This window comes from Suncus etruscus, chromosome 7 (assembly GCF_024139225.1).
Source record: "Suncus etruscus isolate mSunEtr1 chromosome 7, mSunEtr1.pri.cur, whole genome shotgun sequence".
In the NCBI taxonomy this organism is placed as follows: Eukaryota; Metazoa; Chordata; class Mammalia; order Eulipotyphla; family Soricidae; genus Suncus; species Suncus etruscus.
In genome coordinates this window covers 57,683,507-57,702,773 of record NC_064854.1, presented here as the reverse complement: position 1 = coordinate 57,702,773, position 19,267 = coordinate 57,683,507, and the positions used below count along the sequence as shown (strand labels likewise).

Genomic DNA, 19,267 nt, shown 5'->3' with positions numbered 1-19,267 from the left:
GTAAGCATAATTTTTACAAAATGTTTTAAAAATATTTAAAAATATTGGGCTGGAGAGATAGCACAGCGATAGGGCATTTGCCTTGCAAGCAGCCACCCAGGACCAATGGTGGTTTGAATTCCAGCATCCTTTATGGTCGATCCCCAGTGCCTTCCAGGAGTGATTTCTGAGCAGAGAGCCAGGAGTAACATCTGAGCGCCGCTGGGTGTGGCCCCCTCAGAAAAAATTTTAAAAATAATATTTTCCCGGCGTCCCATATGGTCCCCCAAGCCAGGAGCGACTTCTGAGCGCATAGCCAGGAGTAACCCCTGAGCGTCACCGGGTGTGGCCCAAAAACCAAAAAAAAAAAAAAAAAAAAAAAAAAAAAATTTATTTAAAGAACAAAGCTACTGACAGTTAAACTTTAGGCATATGATATTTCAAAACTAATGTCAGCTCCCTTCATCAGTGCTCTCATAGTCTGTTGCCTCCTACCCCTTGCTTGCCTCCTTGACAGGCACATTACAAAAATTGTTGATTAGGTCTTAGGTCTCATGTTTTTAGTGTTGTTGAGTCTTTGTTTTGGATATATAGCTATACCACTCTCTCACATCAGCAGTATAATCTGAAGCCCTGTGCTCCCAATATTTTACAATATTTTGATCAAAAATACTTTAAATTTGACATGCCATATACAATACTAATAGCTTCTAAAATTTTAAAGCAGGGACTGGAGTATGGCAGGTAGGGTGTTTGCCTTGGACATGGCCAACCTGAGTTCGATCCCTGGTTTCCCACATGTTCCTTCCAGCTTGCCAGGAGCAATTTCTGAGTGCAGGGCCAGGAGTAACCCCTTGAGTTCTGCTGGGCATGGCTCCCATGCCTCCTCCCCCCAAAAATTATCAAGGAATAGGCACTAGAAAGCTAACACAAAGGACAGAGTGCATGGTGGGAGACCCAGGTTTGAACCCTGGTGGCACTGTGTGGTCCCTCAAGATTTGCTGGGAGTGACTCCTCAGGAGTCACAGATTAGGATTAGGCCCTGAGCACTGCGTAACACACAGCCCACTCTTCCTGCAGATAAACGAGTGTACATGACGGTGGCAGTGGATATGGTCATTACAGAGGTGGTTGAGCCTGTCCGCTTTCTCCTCGAGACAGTAGTTCGAGTATACCCTGCAAATGAGCGATTTTGGTATTTCAGCCGAAAGACTTTCACGGAGACTTTCTACATGAGGTTGAAACAGGTAGGACCTTCGTTTCATGTGTTAATGCATTTTCCCCTCTCTGACTTTTTTTTTTTTTTTTTTGTGGTTTTTTGGGTCACACCCGGCAGTGCTCAGGGGTTATTCCTGGCTCCAGGCTCAGAAATTGCTCCTGGCAGGCACGGGGGACCATATGGGTGCCGGGATTTGAATCGATGACCTCCTGCATGAAAGGCGAATGCCTTACCTCCATGCTATCTCTCCGGCCCCTCTCTGACTTCTTAAATGCCAACACAATAGTACCTTATGTAGTAGTAAGGAGCAAAATATTTATTTAAATAATCAAATAGTAGTCAATATCAAGCAAAATACAATTTGAAAAATCCAGGTAGCTGAAAAACAGACCGACACAAAGCAGTACATATCTGTAAAATATTCCCATACTTATTAAGAATGACAACTTTGTAGATAAAACATCATTCTTCCTTTAATATGTTATTATTCAAAGCCAAAAAGATTGGCGCTAGAGAGATAGTATAGAGGGTAGGGGTGCTTACCCTGCTCGAACCCAACCCAGGTTCAATCTCTGGCATTCAATTTGGTGCTTACTCCAAATACCTCGGGAAATGATTACTGAGAGCAGAGCTAGGAGTAACTCCTGAGCACTGCCAAGTATGGATCCCACACCAAAACAAACAATAAAAAAAAAAACCTCAAAAAGATAGAATAAATATCACAAAAATTTATGGTATTAATGTTAATAATAAATTATAATGAAAACATTTCCAAATAATACCTAATTGTCATACTTATTTCTTTTTTTTTTTTTTTTTTTTTTTTTTGGTTTTTGGGCCACACCCTGTAATGCTCAGGGGTTACTCCTGGCTATGTGCTCAGAAGTTGCTCCTGGCTTGGGGGACCATATGGGACACCGGGGGATCGAACCGCGGTCCGTCCAAGGCTAGCGCAGGCAAGGCAGGCACCTTACCTTTAGCGCCACCGCCCGGTCCTACTTATTTCTATATAAAATGTTACATGAATATTTTGACCTACTGGTAGTATTGTAAAATTACTTTAATATTAAATGAATGAACTTGGGTCTGTAGGGTAGGTTGTACAGCAAGAAGTTCTCTTGCCTTGAATGTGGCTGACACAGGTTTGATCTGCACAATGCACATGGTCTCTTGAGCCCACCAGGAGTGATCTTTGAATTGCCAGGTACAGCTTCAACACAAACACACACACAAAAAAGAATCAAACGAACAGTTCTATGACTCTTCCAAGTTGAGCAATGGTCCTAGGCAGTGTTAATAGATAGTAAATGAAGAAGGTAATTGTGAAAAAATTATTGGAATTCTAATAGTGGCAGTTTTGTGAAACTATCTGAAAATTGGAAATCCTTGCATGTTGTTCAGAAATTTTAGTCTGAGGATTAAAAACTTATCTATATACCATAATTAGTGAAATATATTGTGGTTAAAACTGGCATTTTTATAGTGAGAATACATTGAAACCACTTTTTTATTTTCATGTTAAATCAAGAGTCATTTCAAGTACTGCATGCTTCAAAATGATGGCTTTTATAAAATACTTAGAGCTATGATGTAACTTAGATTTTATCTCTAAATAGCCTGTGCTTTATTTTATTTTTACAGTCTAGTGAAGATTATGTGGAACAAAATTCACCATTTTAGTTTCAAGCACCTCTTCATATTTTATTGGATATCATTTTTTCTTGTCTCCTTTTCTTTTTTATAGATTAATTTTTAAGAGTATTAGAATTAATTTATCATTAAAAGTTACAAGATTGTAAGGAATAGATAGAATATATAAAATGGTTGTCATTTCTTCCTTGAAACCTGATAAAAATATCCTTCCCCTCAAATTTAATGTTCATCTTCCATGACATTAATATTTTTATACTAGATTAGGTTATATGTTTACAGTATTATTAACATTTACGGTCTAGGTGTATAGTTACCTCACTTCATCACCACCAAAGTGCCCATGACCCCCATCCCATCTCATCCCATGCCTGAGTCATTTCCTTTCTACCTTCTTCCCCTAATTTGGTGCTCGCTTTGCGCTTTGGTACTCAGGTTATCAGTTGGTGTTGTCAGTAGATCCTTTCTATATCTGTTTCCCTAAGCATCACAGATGAGTAAAATCATCCAGTGTTTATACTTCCTCCTGGTTATTTTACTCAACATGATACCCTCCAGTTCCATACAAGTTGTAACAACTGATAAATAGTAGTGTTAATTTTTATTATTGTTCTCTAATATTTTAAAAACTGTGCCTGTATGATTAATAACTACAATTTGGTTAAAATCCTTTTTAGTAGTAATAAAGTGCTACCCTACATGATAATTAAATAAAAATTTTTGTTAAATTCATTATAATACTAAGTGTGAAGATTTAAGTTGATCCCAAGAATATGGTTTCTTGAACACAGCTTATTTTATAATTTGTGTTCAAGAAAAAAAAGCAGAAAACAGAAAATGTATTATTTTACTGGTCTCTATATGAAGATAGATCTTCCTTGAGAAAATAATCAGACAAACGAAAGTAAATGAAATCTGGGGAAGTTAAATGGACTGGTAAAATTCATATGGCTAATGACTAAGAGTTGAGATGACAGTTCCATATATATTTTTTCTTTTTTGGGCCACATCCTGTGACGCTCAGGTGGTTACTCCTGGCTTTGGGCTCAGAAATTGCTTCTGACTCAGGGAACCATATGGGACACCAGGGGATCCAACCAAGGTCTGTCCTAGATCTGCCACATGCAAGGCAAATGCCCTACCGCTGTAGTATCGCTCTGGCCCCAAGTTCCATATCATTTTTACTTATTTTTTATTTTAGCACAATGATTTACAAAGTTGTCATTAATGCAGTTGTTTCAGGCGCTCAGTGTTCCAACACCAATCCCACCACCTGTGCAAGTGACCTTCCCTCCCCTAATATCTCTAGTTTCACCTCTCCTGCCCCTAAGACTGTCTCCTTAGCAGGCACAAACAAATTTATTTCATATTGCTTGTTACAACAAAATGACAAATGTAATTAACAGAAAATAGATCCATAAAGGTTAATTTGTGATAATTGTTACATCTCACAATAGTGATACTGAACTCATTTTCTGAGGCTCTCCTGAGCTGGTTACCAGGTGCTGCTTGAGCCTTTCTTTTGTTACTGTTTTACTCTTTAAGCTTAGTGGGTTTCTGTGCATGTCACATTTTCTGTGCTCTTGTTGGGCTAGTAGAACTGTGAAATATGGGGAAAGTGTTCTGTGCGCTCAGAGATGTTTCCATATCTTATGTCACACCATGTTATTGTAAGTCCAGATGAGCTTCTTTCCTTAACTTCAGAAATTGCGTCAATTTCTGGCTGTAGCTAGTGATCTGGATATTTTAGTCTAAACAGCCTTGGTCGAGAGAAGGAGTTTGGTGAGTATCTGACGCAGTTCAAGGCTACCTGGGGAAATCTGGATTAGGGCATTCCCAGTATTAAAGAAATGAGAGAATTGGGTTGGTTTCACTTTAGAGTAAATTGTGTATGATATACCTAGAATTTATTTCTTTCATTCTAAGAACAGTGGATTTATTAAGTCCAGAGCTAATCCTGAACCCAAATGGGTAAGTCTTTGTGAGGACAACACCATACTATATGGGGTTCCTTGTTCTTTTTTTGACTTTTTTTTTTTTTTTTTTTTTGTGCCAGATTATGTGATCTCTGATATATCTGTAGGCCATAGTGAAGTATGAGAGTTCGACCTATTCCTAATTCGTATCCTTTTAGGGTTGTGGCATATTTTTTTTCATCTTATTTTTCACTCACAGGGGAGGAATGAGATCTTGTAACAGGGGTACTGAATATAGGGGACATGGAATCTTTTCTGGAGAAGGCCATTTGACCTGAGCTCTGACAGAGGAGAAGAAATCTAACTTTTGTGCAGATACTCAGACTGTGGAGCACACAAAAGGGGAGCACAGTCTTTCTTGGTGAATGTTCATACAAATCCTTGTGTGGAATCTGAAGTTTAGTGGAATATTCTATAGATGTTAGTTGTTCTAAGTTGCAGTGAGTTGTTTTTTAAAGTGATATCAGCTCTTTGTTGTTTAACGATCTTTTCATGTTAAGTGGAGCAACTTCTATAACTATTGGTTATTGAATAGAGCAATAGCAACTTGTTATCCCCCAGGTCACATCCTTCAATTCCCTGGAGTTACTCCTGGCTCTGTACTCAGAAATTACTCCTGGCAGGCTTGAGGGGCCATATGGGCAGCCAGGGATCAAACCTGGATCAGCTGCATGTAAGGCAACTGCTCTATCTGCTGTACTATTGCTCTGGATTAACATGCTGTTCAGTGTCATAATGCTTTAGGTTTAATTTTTTTCTCATATCTGGCATTGTTAGTACTGTGCTTGGGGGAAACATTTGGAGGCTTGGTATCAAACCTGGGTCAGCCAGGTGCAAGGCAAATAAATGCCTTACCTGCTATACTACCACTTTGGCCGCAGATGGTTTAATTCTTATAATCTCATTAGAACTCTAACTCCATCATTAAACCCACATTGCAGTTAATGAGTTAGATATAGGCAGGTTATTTGGTACTGAATAGGAATTAGAAGTTGTTTGATATTAAAGTTTACTCTTGCGTAAGGTTTATGGGATTATTTTTCTTCCCTGAAAACTTTCCTGTATGAATATGGGTCATTTTTGTTGTGTTTCACTTACTCCAGTTTATCTTTTTCTGGCATCATCTTTGATTATTAACATTGCTAGTTATATTACACATTTATTATGTTAATATTTAAAAAATATAAAATTGTAATACTTGAAAGATTGACAATACTGTTTTGCTCTAGGAAATGTTGTCATAACTACTGAAATTCAGTCACAAATGTTGCTGATTAGCATAGAGTTATACTATTAATTAAAAATATACATATACCCAGGCTTGAGTGATAGCAAAATGGGTAGGAAATTTGCTTCACACGCATTGGACTCAGGTTCAATCCCCAGGATCCCATTTGGTTTGCCAAGTATGCTAGGAATAATTTCTGAGTGCAGAGTCCAGAGTATCTCTGACCCCAAAACTTAAGAAAATATATATGCTCATAAAAATAACCAGTTTTAAAAGTATTCTTTTAGCTATCATTAATTTACAGTTGTATGGAATTTTAGTAGTTTAGCTTTGTTCATATATGAGTGTCGTGTCACCTCCTTTAGAATAAAGATGAAAAAATATGTGGGGTATAAAGACATAAGTAAAGGAGCAACAGATGGCTGAAGTCATTAAAATTGGAGATTTTGTTCATAGAACTGAGCTTTCATGAGAGAGGGGGTGGTCCTTGAGAACACTAATAGAGGGAAGAGGGCACTCTGCTGATGGGTATAGTGTTGGTATGATGTATGCATGAAAGGTATAACTAATAGTACCCAGAACTTCAGTAAAAATGGTTTAAAAACAAAAATGATGCTGATTTGCTTCAAAGTTATTTCTACTACAAATGAAGATGAACTGTTTTACTATTAGTTTGATTCCATTGCCTTATATCTTTGCTACCTGTTAAAATGCCAGTATCTCTAGAAAATGAATTTTAAATAGCCTTTGCCAAAACTTTCGATTATGGTCTGTCCTTTTATCTTCATTATTTATTTATTTATTTATTTATTTATTTATTTATTTATTTATTTATTTATTTATTTATTTATTCATTCATTCATTCATTCATTCATTTTTTGGTTTTTGGGCCACACCCAGCAGTTCTCAGGGGTTACTTCTGGCTCTACTATCAAAAATCACTTCTGGCAGGCTTGGCGGACCATATAGGATGCTAGGATTCGAACCACCTTCCTTCTGCATGCAAGGCAAACACCTTACCTCCATGCTATCTCCAGCCCCTTGTCTTCATAATAAGATTCTTTTCTTGAAGCTTGACTTAATTAAGAGTCAAGATAAAACAATCAAGAGGTCTTTCTTCCTGGATGGGAAGTGTTAAACTAAAATGAGATAAGAGGACCAAAAGCTTGTTTGACTTGGTTTAGTTTATTTGAGATATTGATATTTAATATAGAAATTACTTTCTGATTCATTTAGTTTATTAAACATTTATCAAATGCCTACAATCTGACAGACATCATAGTAGGTGTTGGGAATACATGAATGAGCAATATATGTTTATTGTATTTAGAGTAAAGAAGTAGTGGTAAAAATACTAGATGATGCATACAATGGAAGAGTTTTATGCAGAGAGTAGAAATGACTCAATAATTACATTTACTTACCACAATAGGATAAAGTCAGACTTTCTAGGTTTATATTCCAGGTTACATTTCCTATGTCAATAATTTTCAATCATTAGTTTACCAACTGGTGACTGGCTGCAGAAATTTCCTGCCAGGTGACTGGCATTTAATACATAGTATAACTGACTCATATAGCAGTACAATTATAAATAAGTACTGCTGGTATAAATAATAGTCTTTAATCTCTGCTTTAGCAGTCCTTGAGATATTTCTGCTATTTTCACTGGTCCACAGGCATTAAGCCGTGGATGAATAAAAACACCATTTTTTTATTTGGTTTTGGAGCCACACCCAGCAGGACTCAAGAGTTACTCCTGGCTCTGTGCTCAGAAATGACAGACTTGGAAGACCACATGGGATGTGGGGGATAGAATCCAGACTCTATTGTGCAAGGCAAATACCCTATCCATGTGCTATCACTCCATCCTCCAAAACACTATTGTTTTAATCTGTATGTTTAATCTTAGGCATTAGTTCTTCATCTCTGATGTGGTGATTTTAATTACTGCTTCCTAGAGTTGCTACAAGAAACTTTTTTTGTATCCATATCACTACACTTCTTGCACTAGATATTAGGATTTTTAGTTGTTAATTTTTTCTTTATTTCTGGGTCACATTTGGTGGTGCTCAGGGTTTACTTCTGCTTTCCACTCAGGATCATTTTTGGCAGGCTCAGGGGACCAACCATATGGAGTGATGACAATAAAACTGAGGTTGCGGGGCCAGAGAGATAACATGGAGGTAAGGCATTTGCCTTTCATGCTGAAGGTCGGTGGTTAAAATCCTGGCATCCCATCCTCTGAGCCTGCCAGGAGCGATTTCTGAGCGTAGAGCCAGGAGTAACCCCTGAGAGCTGCCAGGTGTGACCCAAAAACCAAAACCAAAATCAAAACAAAAACAAAAACAAAAAAAAAACTGAGGTTGACTGTGTACAAGGCAAATCCCCTACCCATACAATCGTTCTGGCCCCCAGATATTAGGTTCTTTTTCACACGTGTTACTACTTCTTTGACTTATGCTGAATGTCCTCTAATTCACTTTTGATACCAACTGCCCTGAGCTAGCACAGATTCAACAGGATGAAGATGCAGTTCCATAGGACTATCCCCCTTTCCCTTACCTCTGTTGCCAGTTGCAAGTCCAGTTATAAATTGGGTTTCCACCACAGTCCTCTTCCTTAAATTTGATAATTTGAGAAAATGGTTTGCAGAATTCAAGCAAACAGCGTAGTTATTAGGTCACTAGCTTATTATGAAAGATGCAACTCCTAGCAGCCACATGGAAGAGGGCAGGCAGGGGGAAGGGACATTGACCTTCCACAGACCATTTGCTATATGTTTCGCTCCCAGCACATCTATGTGTTGATCAGCCCACAAGCTCTGAGCCCCTCTACAATGATTTTATTTTTTAATGAAGACCTTATTTTATAATCTCAATTGATTATTATTTATATAGATTTTGCTTTTTGATCCACACCTGCTGGTACTTACTTTGGATTTACTCCTGGCTCTGGTGCTCAATCAGGGATCATGCGTGGCAGGAATCAGGGGTGTAGAAAGAGATTGAACTTAGGTTTGCCTAATAAGGCAAGCACCTTACTTGTTAAACTACTGCTCTGGCATAATACCAATGAGTTATATCATTGGCTATTGGTGATGAAATCTCCCAGCCTCTTTTTTTTCCTCGGATGTTGGATGATAGGAAAGAAAGTTCTTTTTTTTTTTTTTTCTTCTGGTTTTTGGGCCACACCCATTGACGTTCTGGGATTATTCCTGGCTATGCGCTCAGAAATCGCTCCTGGCTTGGGACCATATGGGACACTGGGGGATCAAACAGCGGTCCATCCTAGCTAGCGCAGGTAAGGCAGATGCCTTACTGCTTGTGCCACCACTCTGGTCCCAAGAAAGTTCTTGTCTCTTAAACATATGACTGATTTCTTTCACAAACAGCACCTCTAACTTTAGTGGCTTTCTAAAAGTCTCCTCATTAACACAAAGTCAGGAATGACTGACAGGCACTTGCTGTTAATAACAAAAGATGGTATTTTTATCCCATTTGAAAAACTGGGAGCAAAAACCAAATACTATAAGAGAAGATACTCATTTTGCCATTATCTCTGTGGAACAGTTTCAGGAGCTTAAAGAAGGCCAACATATTTCTATTTTCTATTCTTTCACAGAATCACGGTTGTCATGTTGAAAAATACTAATTCAAGCAGTGTCCTTTAGAACAGTGCTTGTCATTTGGCCAGTGTCCAATAAATGCTGAGTACTATTATTAATGTTAATTGGCTACTTGATTTTCTATCTAGTCTATAATTTTGGTCAGAGTCCTTTGTATCTTCAGCCTAATATGAATAGATGAATAAATTAATTACTCTGGCAGAAGGACCAGACCTTTGAGGTATGACAAAGCAGAGAAGGGTTTTTCAGATATAGTAGAGTACATTTGTAAAGCTCTGATGCAGTATGTGTTCATAATCTTTAGGAAACCAGATATTGCTAAAGCATTTGGGTCCACCATGGTGATTGCTCTTAGTAGGTTGGCTGTTATGCTTCTGAATTTAGAGACTGGTTGTGTAGGATTTGGGCTGTAAATGACACTAGGTTTGTCATTGAGGAAGGTCATTCTGGCAGCAGTAAGATGGATGGTTGATTCCAGAGGCAATAAATCAGGAAGCAAGACGGTATTGTGACCAAGATAAATGATGTCCTGAAGAAAGACTGTGGCAGTGGAGAAAGTAGAAAAGATGAATTTGAGAGGTGCCAGGGAAGTAAAAATTAATATTTTGTGTTGTTATGTGTGAAGTGGAGTGAAAACAGGAAGCTAGGATTACTTGAGGTGGCTTGGTGGTAATTTATCCCTTTACTGGTATATAATGTTTAAGGAAGAAAAGTTGAGAAATTGAAGAAAACTAGTGGAATTTATGATTCACTGAATTTACTATTACCACAATACTCCTAGGTTTAGAAGACAGTTGGAAATCTGTATCTTTTTTTTTTTTTTAATTTTTAAATAATATTTTATTTAAACACATTGGTCACAAACATGATTGTGGTTGGGTTTCAGTCATATAAGAGCACACCCCCCCATTACCAGTGCAACATTCCCACCACCAATGTCCCAAATCTCCCTCCTCCCTCCCCGACCCCGCCTGTACTCTAGACAGGCTTTCTATTTCCCTCAGACATTCCCATTGTTAGGATAGTTCTCAATGTAGTTATTTCTCTAAACTCATCACTCTTTGGGGTGAGGTTCATGAAGTGGGCTGTAACTTCCAGCCCTCCTCTCTTTTGTCTCTGAAAATTATTGCAAGAATGTCTTTTATTTTTCTTTTATTTTTTTTATAATTTTTTTATTATGAATTATGAGAACAAAAGATGCAAAGAAAGAGGATAAGGTAAAGTTACAGTGGAAGGACAATCACCCATAACATAATTATCAGAAGAAGTCCCCTTGCTGATATCTTAACTTTGAACTTTCACCAAAGAAAGTTAAGATAAATAAAACAGAATCCATGTGCAATTACTTTGTCCCTCAAGTCCCCAGATTGTAGCACATTATAATATTTCTTAACAGCACACAAGGCAATCTAAAGCCATCAAACTTACGTAACTCCTTAAACATTAGAGGCATAGTATTTTTTACATTTCCATGTACATGCATATTAGCTTAAGTTAACCTCAAATTTTAAGTGGGTGCGTTTTAAGGATTAGAGTCAAAGGAGCACAGTAAAAACGGTGTTAGAGTGGCAATTGTTGTTTGCATAGGCCCACCAAAATATGGGAGGCATGGAAAGGAATAGCCTTGGCCTAAATACAAAGAGATCCTACCCCTGAAGTTTCCTGGCATAAGACCAGCTCTAGGCCTCAAGAAAGTTATCGTTCGCTCCAAGACATTGTCCATAGTGGCAACACACTTATCACACAGTCTCTGTTGTTGGTCTCATGTTTCTGTATTAAAGATTCTGGAATCTGCATGTCCTACATTGAAGTCATGATGTGGAGTGCCTTCTCGTTTCACCTCACCATGAAAGGGGAATGCAGGAAGCCCTGTCCTGTAAGCAGGTTGTTGTTGTTAAGTCTTCTCAGTGTTAAGGGAAGTCTCTTTTGAGCAGGACGATGTCTGAGCAGTGGTAGGGTCTTCCGTGGTAGAGGATTGCTTCCAGGTGATGTTATAGACAAACCTCACCATAAAGGGGCAATACAGCAAGCCCTGTCCAGTAAGCAGGTCATTGTTCTTGTTGTCTTCTCAGTGTTAAGGGATGTCTCTTTTGAGTAGATCGATGTCAGAGCAGCTGTAGGGTCGTCTTTGGTACAGGAATGCCTCCGGGTGATGTTATATACAACCTTGGATGTTTTGTAAATGTCTTCTGTAGATCAAGGGGTAAATGGAGAATGCCCATTCTTCTGAGGCCTGTGCCAGGTCTTTATGTCAATGTTCAGGGTGTAAGGTCTCATTGCACTACAAGATATGTGTGTTCCCATTTCTATTAGATAAGAACTTATTGATATGTATAGTATTTTCCCATGTTAGTGTGCCTACGCAAACAAGATATAAAGCCACATGGTGCTATCAGATATATGGGGGCATAAGAACATTTCCAACAAGACCCATGACTTGGTTCAAACATAAGTATTAAACTGAGGGATTCTTTCACACCAAATTCCATATTGAGCAGTTCACAAAGAGAAGATAAAAAACATGGGGGGGGGGGATCATCACTGTATAAGAAAGTATTTAGCAAAAGTTATAGCCGTCAAAGAAAACACCCATAAAATGTTGAAAAGATATGTGTCCTTTTTATGCCTTTTAAAATAGTTGGGTGGGTGTTAACTCTAGGGCACCACTTTGGTCTGTGACTTAGGACTCAACAGTACTTAAGTTAGAAAGCGTAAAAAAGGAGTAATGATGATAGGAGTTAAAGAAGTTAAAGAGAAGTATGAACTTATGAAGGAGTATGCAAAAGGGCAGAGTACAAAATGGACATTCTGCATACATAAAAACATAATTCAATGATAGTGAGTACTATTAATGTTTCTTGTGAGAGTACTATTAACGTTTCTTGTGCGCGCGGGGGCTATTGCCCCCGCGCGATTTTGAAAATGTAGACTGGACAGAGATTACCAGTGCCAGCCAAACCTCCTCCTGCTAGACTCCCGGCTCCCAAGAAGGAGAGATCCTTCAAGAAGCTGGGAGACCAGAAGTTCAGAGCCCCACCCAGACCCTCCCTAAGGAGCCGCATGGATAGTGGGGGAAGGCCTAGGGTACCTTCAAGCTCCACCAAGGGACCCAACTCACCGGCTTGCCCAGGCGTGTGGCCCGGGGAAGCCCTGGAGATCTGGAGCAAGGCGGCAGAGGGGCGCTGGGGTTACCCAAGTCCCGCACCCCCCCCTAGGCCTGGCCAAGCAGGCCTCTGGCATGGCGTGGGCCTGCCAAACCTCCTCCTGCTAGACTCCCGGCTCCCAGGAAGCGGAAATCTGTATCTTAAGCTCTAGAAATAATTTTAAAAGCAGTCAATGATTGAGAATATATTTCATGATGAAAGTTTATTTTGAAAAAGATTTAACCTTACAGATTAAACTTTTTAGTAGTAGAGAATTTTTCAGGTTATGTATTTCTTGAAATATAAGAAGGGCATTTTGTAGGTATATTTTTGTTTTGTTTTGTTTTTGGGTCACACCCTGTGATGTTCAATGGTTACTCCTGGTTCTGCACTCAGGAATTACTCCTGTGGTACTTGAAGAACCATATGGGATGCCAGAAAGTGAACTCAGGTTGCCCCTGTACTGCTGCTTTGACCCCAGCATATAATATCTTTTAAGGCATTGGTCACAATTCATAAATCAAAATTCATAATTCACAGTTCAATAAGTCACAATTCATAGGACAGTTGCAGTATTTCATTATTTTTTTGATGTTTGGGAGCTAAAAGATAACCACTCTTGTTTCTGGCATTGGTAATTTCCTTTATCTTTTGACAGTGTAATATATATACATACATACATACATACATACATACATACATACATACATACATACATACATATTGGTTTTTGGGTTACATCTGGCAGCGCTCAGGGGTTACTCCTGGCTCTATGCTCAGAAATCGCTCCGGGATTTTATGGGACGCTGGGATTCGAACCATCGACCTTCTGCATGCAAGGCCTCCATGCTATCTCTCTGGCCCTTGACAGTAATGAGTTTTATTAAGAACTGTCCTTTTTGGTTTTAATTGCCTTTTTTTTTTGAAGTGTAAATAAATTTTTATTTATGTCATCCACCCTGCGTGCAGTTTTCATCTTTCTTCACTTTGGGATGCCTCCTCTGACCACCTTCTGCCTCCCCGCTGAGTCTCAGCCTAAGGAAGGTGGTTCGCTTCTGGGAGTCTGGAACAGAAACAAAACAGCAGATTTAGGGTCACACTGCTGGTCGCTGGTACTGGGGAGCAGGCTTGCCTCAGCCTGGAGGACGTTTAGAAAGGCCGTTTCACTCAGCTTCTTCAGAGCAATTGAACATTGTGTTCATCATAACATCTGTTACACACAGCATTAGAGCCAGACCACATGGTGGCTGGTGCCGCCGTGGGTTATTAATTTTTTTTTTTTTGGTTTTTGGGCCACACCCATTTGACACTCAGGGGTTACTCCTGGCTATGCGCTCAGAAATCGCCCCTGGCTTGGGGGGACCATATGGGATGCCGGGGGATCGAACCGAGGTCCGTCCTACGCTAGCGCTTGCAAGGCAGACACCTTACCTCTAGCGCCATCTTCCCGGCCCCACCGTTGGTTATTAGATGCTGATAACCACACTGGTTGGGTGAAGACTGGGGAGGGGCTAGTGGGTACCTGTCTGCAGTGGATCTATCTGCAGTCTTCCCAGGATCTACTGTCGTTATCTTCAGGGTCATGTGTCCTGGGCAGCTGCTGCTCATTCAGGCACCCTCAAAACAAGCTGAGGTCCAAGTCATTGTCAATTGCTTTTTTTTTTTTAAAATAAAAATAAATTATTTTTTGGCTTTTGGGCCACACCCAGTGATGCTCAGGGCTTACTCCTGGGTATGCTCTCAGAAATTGCTCCAGGCTTGGGGATCATTTGGGATGCTGGGGATCAAACCCAGGTCCATCCTGGGTCAGCTGCATGCTGAAGGCAAATGCCCTACCACTGTGCTATTGCTCCTGTTCGTTTTAAATAATTTTTATTGTGATCAATGTGGATTAAAAATCTTTCACAGTTATATTCAAGTTACATAGTGACAGTGAATTAGGGCCATTCTCACTACCAGTGTTGTCCTTCCTCCACCCCTGTTTCCAGTATGCATCCTATGCCTCCCCCCTTTGTCCTCTGGATTGCTAGTATAATATCTCCTTTGTGGAAAGCTTGTTGTAGATTGGGTATCGATTCTGTTGTCATTGACTTTGGGTTTGGTGGACTTCATTGCTTTTTGAAATTTTCCTTCTTCATTTTCATTGATTTATGCTGTTATGTTTATGTTCTTCCTTCTGCTTGTGTTGGGTTTATTTTCCTAGTTTTTTTTCCTTAAAGACAGAAGATTGAGTCATAGGTACTGCTTTAAGTATATCAACATTCATAACTTTCATCTCCTATTACAGTGTGTAAGTGTGCATATCACTAAAATTGTGATTTTAAAATTCAGAATATATTTTAAATTGAGCATTTAGCTTTTTTTTTTTTTTTTTTTTTTGAGCATTTAGCTTTTGATTGAGGTGACAATAGTTTGGAAGAGTGTAGTTGTTTTTACAAGGCAAATGCCTTACCTCTGTGCTATCTCTCTGATCCCATGGTTTAGAATTCTTGAAAGCAGGAAATAAAGTACTTTGAGTAGTAATTTAGATGAGTTACAGTCCAGGTAAACATTAGAGATAATTCTGTCTCTGTATATTTCTATACTTTTGTGTTCTAAGCCTAGTATGGCATTGTAAACATTATTCTCTGCTGCTACTGCTACTACCACCGCCACATTTCTACTACTAAATTGGTTCTAGGCATTTTGTAAATGGCAGTTATTATATTTATTTTGTTTTGGGGTCACACCTGGTGGTGCTCAGGGCTTACTTCTGGCTCTTCACTTAGTAATTGCTCCTGCTGGTGCTTGAGGGTCCATATAGGTACAGGGGTCCTCAAACTTTTTAAACAGGGGGCCAGTTCACTGTCCCTTAGACCATTGGAGGGTCTGACTATAGTAAAAACAAAACTTATGAACGAATTCTTATGCACACTGCATATATCTTATTTTGCAATGAAGAAACAAAACAGATACAAATACAATATGTGGCCCGCGGGCCATAGTTTGAGGACCACTGATAGGATGTCAGTGATTAAACCTGGGCCACCTGCATATAAAGCATGGACATTATTATTTATTATCCAGTTGCTCTAGCAGAGTTATCACATTTAATATTTCAACAATTAGGCGAGTTATGAGTTTTACATAGATACATGACTCAGTGAAGTTAATTTTTCCAGTATCACATATTTGATTAGTAGTGGAATCAAATCTCAAACTCAGATATATTTGACTGCAAAATTTTGTATGATGTTTTCCAGTTGGTATAGTCACTCATTGCTCTGATTTTTGTTGAGTACTTACTATGTGCAAAAGGCCTTATTTTCAAAGTAAAAGTCAGCATGGTCCCTACCCTTGTGTTATTTGTGTCCCACTAAACAAATATAACAATAAATGTATAATTACAATGGGGTGAGTTGAGATGGATCTGAGATATGAAAATGGATGTAAGAATCCATGAAAGATGGGAATTAGTAGAAAGTAGGAGGAAAATCTGTGTAAGCAGAGAAAAAAGTATGGAATTGAGGAGGAATTTAAAGGTTCAGTGAGCTAAAACCAGGTCAGAGTGTCTGAAATGTAGTAAAATACTTAGTGTGAGATGAGGCAGGCAGAGGCCAGTTTATTTGGGTCATACTAGAATGGCTTATTGGTAGTTCCCTTATTTTTTTCTTCCAGTAAAGGCTATTAAATACGTGAACTTTTTAGAAGGTAAAAACCATATTCTTCCTTGAATTTACTGACATGCCTAACCTCTGTAATTCAGTCACATGTAGTCAGTTTTAAGAATCTAGTATTTATCAGTCTGTTCTATAATCTTGGGTGTCTCAGGTTTTTCTGGTCAAAGAAATTGCTTTCTTAAAAATTGATTAGATTTAACTGAAATTCTTTAAATTAGTATGAGAACAGTGACATTGAGAATGTCACAGACAGAACAGTGCATGTACTATTTTTTTTTTTTTTGGTTTTTGGGACACACCCGCTTGATGCTCAGGGGTTACTCCTGGCTATGCACTCAGAAATCGCCCCTGGCTTGGGGGGACCATATGGGACGTGGGGGGGGGGGGATTGAACCATTGAACCATGGTCCGTCCTACGCTAGCGCTTGCAAGGCAGACACCTTACCTCTAGCGCCACCTTCCCGGCCCCATCATGTATTTTTTAACCTCAGGTGTGCTCTGTATCTGACATGCTGTGATACTCCTCCAAACCCTTTTATTTTTTATTTTATTTAATTTTTTAAATTTTTTATTTTTAATTATGAGAACAAAGATGCAAAGAAAGAGGACAAGGTAAAGTTACAGTGAAAGGACAATCACCCATAACGTAATTCTCAGAAGTCCCCTTACTGATATCTTAACTTTGAACTTTCAGCCAAAGAACATTAAGATAAATAAAACAGAATCCATGTACAATTACTTTGTTCCTCAAGTCCCCAGATTGTAACACATTATAATAAAGTCATAAAACTTACATAACTCCTTAAACATTAGAGGCATAGTATTTTTACATGTACATGCATATTTTTTCCATGTACATGCATATTAGCTTAAGTTAACCTCAAATTTTAAGTGGTTTTTTTTTTTTTTAAGGATTAGAGACAAAGGAGCACAGTAAAAACGGTGTTTTTATGCAATTGTTGTTTGCATAAGCCCACCAAAATATGGGGATGGAAAAGAATAACCTTGGCCTAAATACAAAGAGACCCCACCCCTGAAGTTTCCTGGCATAAGACCAACTCTAGGCTCCAGGCAAGCTAAATCGTCCAATCCAAGACATTGTCTGTAGTGCCAACACACTTTTATTTTTCACACAGTCTCTGTTGTTGGTATCATGTTTTTGTATTAAATATCCTGGAATCTGCATATCCTACTTTGAAGTCAGGATGTGGAGCGTCCTCTCGTTTCACCTCACCATTAAAGGGCAATGCAGAGAGCCCTGTCCTGTAAGCAGGTCATTGTTGTTAAGTCTTCTCAGAGTTAAGAGAAGTCTCTTTTGAGCAGGTCGATGTCTGAGCAGTGGTAGGGTCTTCCGTGGTAGAGGATTGCTTCCAGATGATGTTATAGACAAACCTGGATGTCCAAACCCTTTTAATGTACTCTTGAAATGCCATCTTTTAGTGTTTCCTAATGGAAAATGTTTCTTTCTCTCTGTATACATGTTTATTTTAAAACACATGTTTCTGTCTTTCAGTCTGAGGGAAAAGGCCACACCAGTGCTGGAGATGCCATCTATGAGGTGGTGAGTCTCCAGCGGGAGTCTGAGAAGGAGGAGCCTGTCACTCCTACTAGTGGAGGGGGTCCATTGTCACCCCAGGAGGATGAAGTAGAAGAGGGTAAGGAAAGAATCTACTCATTTACTCCTTCTTGTATAGCTGCTTTACTTGTTACTCACCAAGGTCTGTATGTGAACTAGAGAGGGGCGGGGAGATGGCGAGAGAGAGTGTTGAGGGAGAGAGAGGGGAAGAGAGAGAGAACACATGTACATTTATTCATGGTAAGGTGGATGAATGCTGGTTTTTTCCTAGTCTACTATTCTACAGCTGTCTTGTGCTTGATGCAGAAGGTCATTTCATTTGCTTGGTTCCTGGATTACTACTTTTAGTCTCCTGTGTCACTTACACATCTATTTACATTGGGTAGCCACACTTTGCTGTTTGGTTTTTCATTTGACTTTAGGTATTTTTGAAGTGTTTAACAAGAACAAGAAGTTCTTAAAGAACTTAAATATACTTAAATAAATATCTTAAATAAATTTCTAATTAAATAAATATCTTGAAGATTTTTTGGGGGGTATCATATTCGGAGGTGCTTTGGGCTTACTCCTGGCACTATCACTCCTTGCAAGACTCAAGGGACCATATGGGATGCAGAGAATTGAACCTGGATCTGCTAGATGTGTAAAGACAGTACCCTGCTCTAAACTGTATTGACAGCCTCTTAAATGTACCTGTATTATATGTAGATAATTTATTAAATTTTTAGCCACCATAAGAATAATGATAAACACATTTCCATTACCTTAAAACCTTCCCCAAGATCATTTTATAGTTCATTCTTCTAACCTGTCATCCTTAATAATCAGTGATCTGCTTTATATTTTTTGTAATTGATTTATAATTTTTCCCTACAGTTTCCCATACAAAAAAATCACATGATGCTTAATATTGTTCACAAAGCATAATACTATTGAGACATATTTTGTAGAATTAATTGGCTCCTTTTATAATTCTGATATTTAAAAGTTATGCTACAGTTTTATCTGCTAGTAACCTTGTAATAAATTTAAATTTTTAGCTGATATGAATATGGCTGTGGTAAATACATGCTTGCATTTCACTTGAATAAATACCTAGGAGTAGGCTCACTGCATTTCCTTTGTGTAATGTATATATATCTTTCTTTTTTTTTATATATATATTTTTTTGTTTGTTTTGTTTTGTTTTTTGGGCCACACCTGGCAGTG

The 19,267-nt window shown here is 38.7% G+C and overlaps 1 protein-coding gene and 1 non-coding gene across 2 annotated transcripts in view; one reads left to right on the top strand and one right to left on the bottom strand.

Annotated features, from left to right (window-relative positions):
* The window catches only part of RABGAP1L (RAB GTPase activating protein 1 like), a 369,153-nt gene that overhangs the window by 44,805 nt on the left and 305,081 nt on the right, over positions 1-19,267 (top strand). The window contains exons 9-10 of the mRNA XM_049776425.1: positions 1,060-1,226; positions 17,996-18,137. Of these exons, the coding sequence (XP_049632382.1) occupies positions 1,060-1,226; positions 17,996-18,137 (309 nt within the window). The remainder of the gene's footprint in view (positions 1-1,059; positions 1,227-17,995; positions 18,138-19,267) is intronic.
* LOC126014629 (small nucleolar RNA Z40) lies at positions 13,967-14,035 on the bottom strand. Its single transcript, XR_007497640.1, has one exon. It is a non-coding gene; the product is annotated as a small nucleolar RNA Z40 (small nucleolar RNA).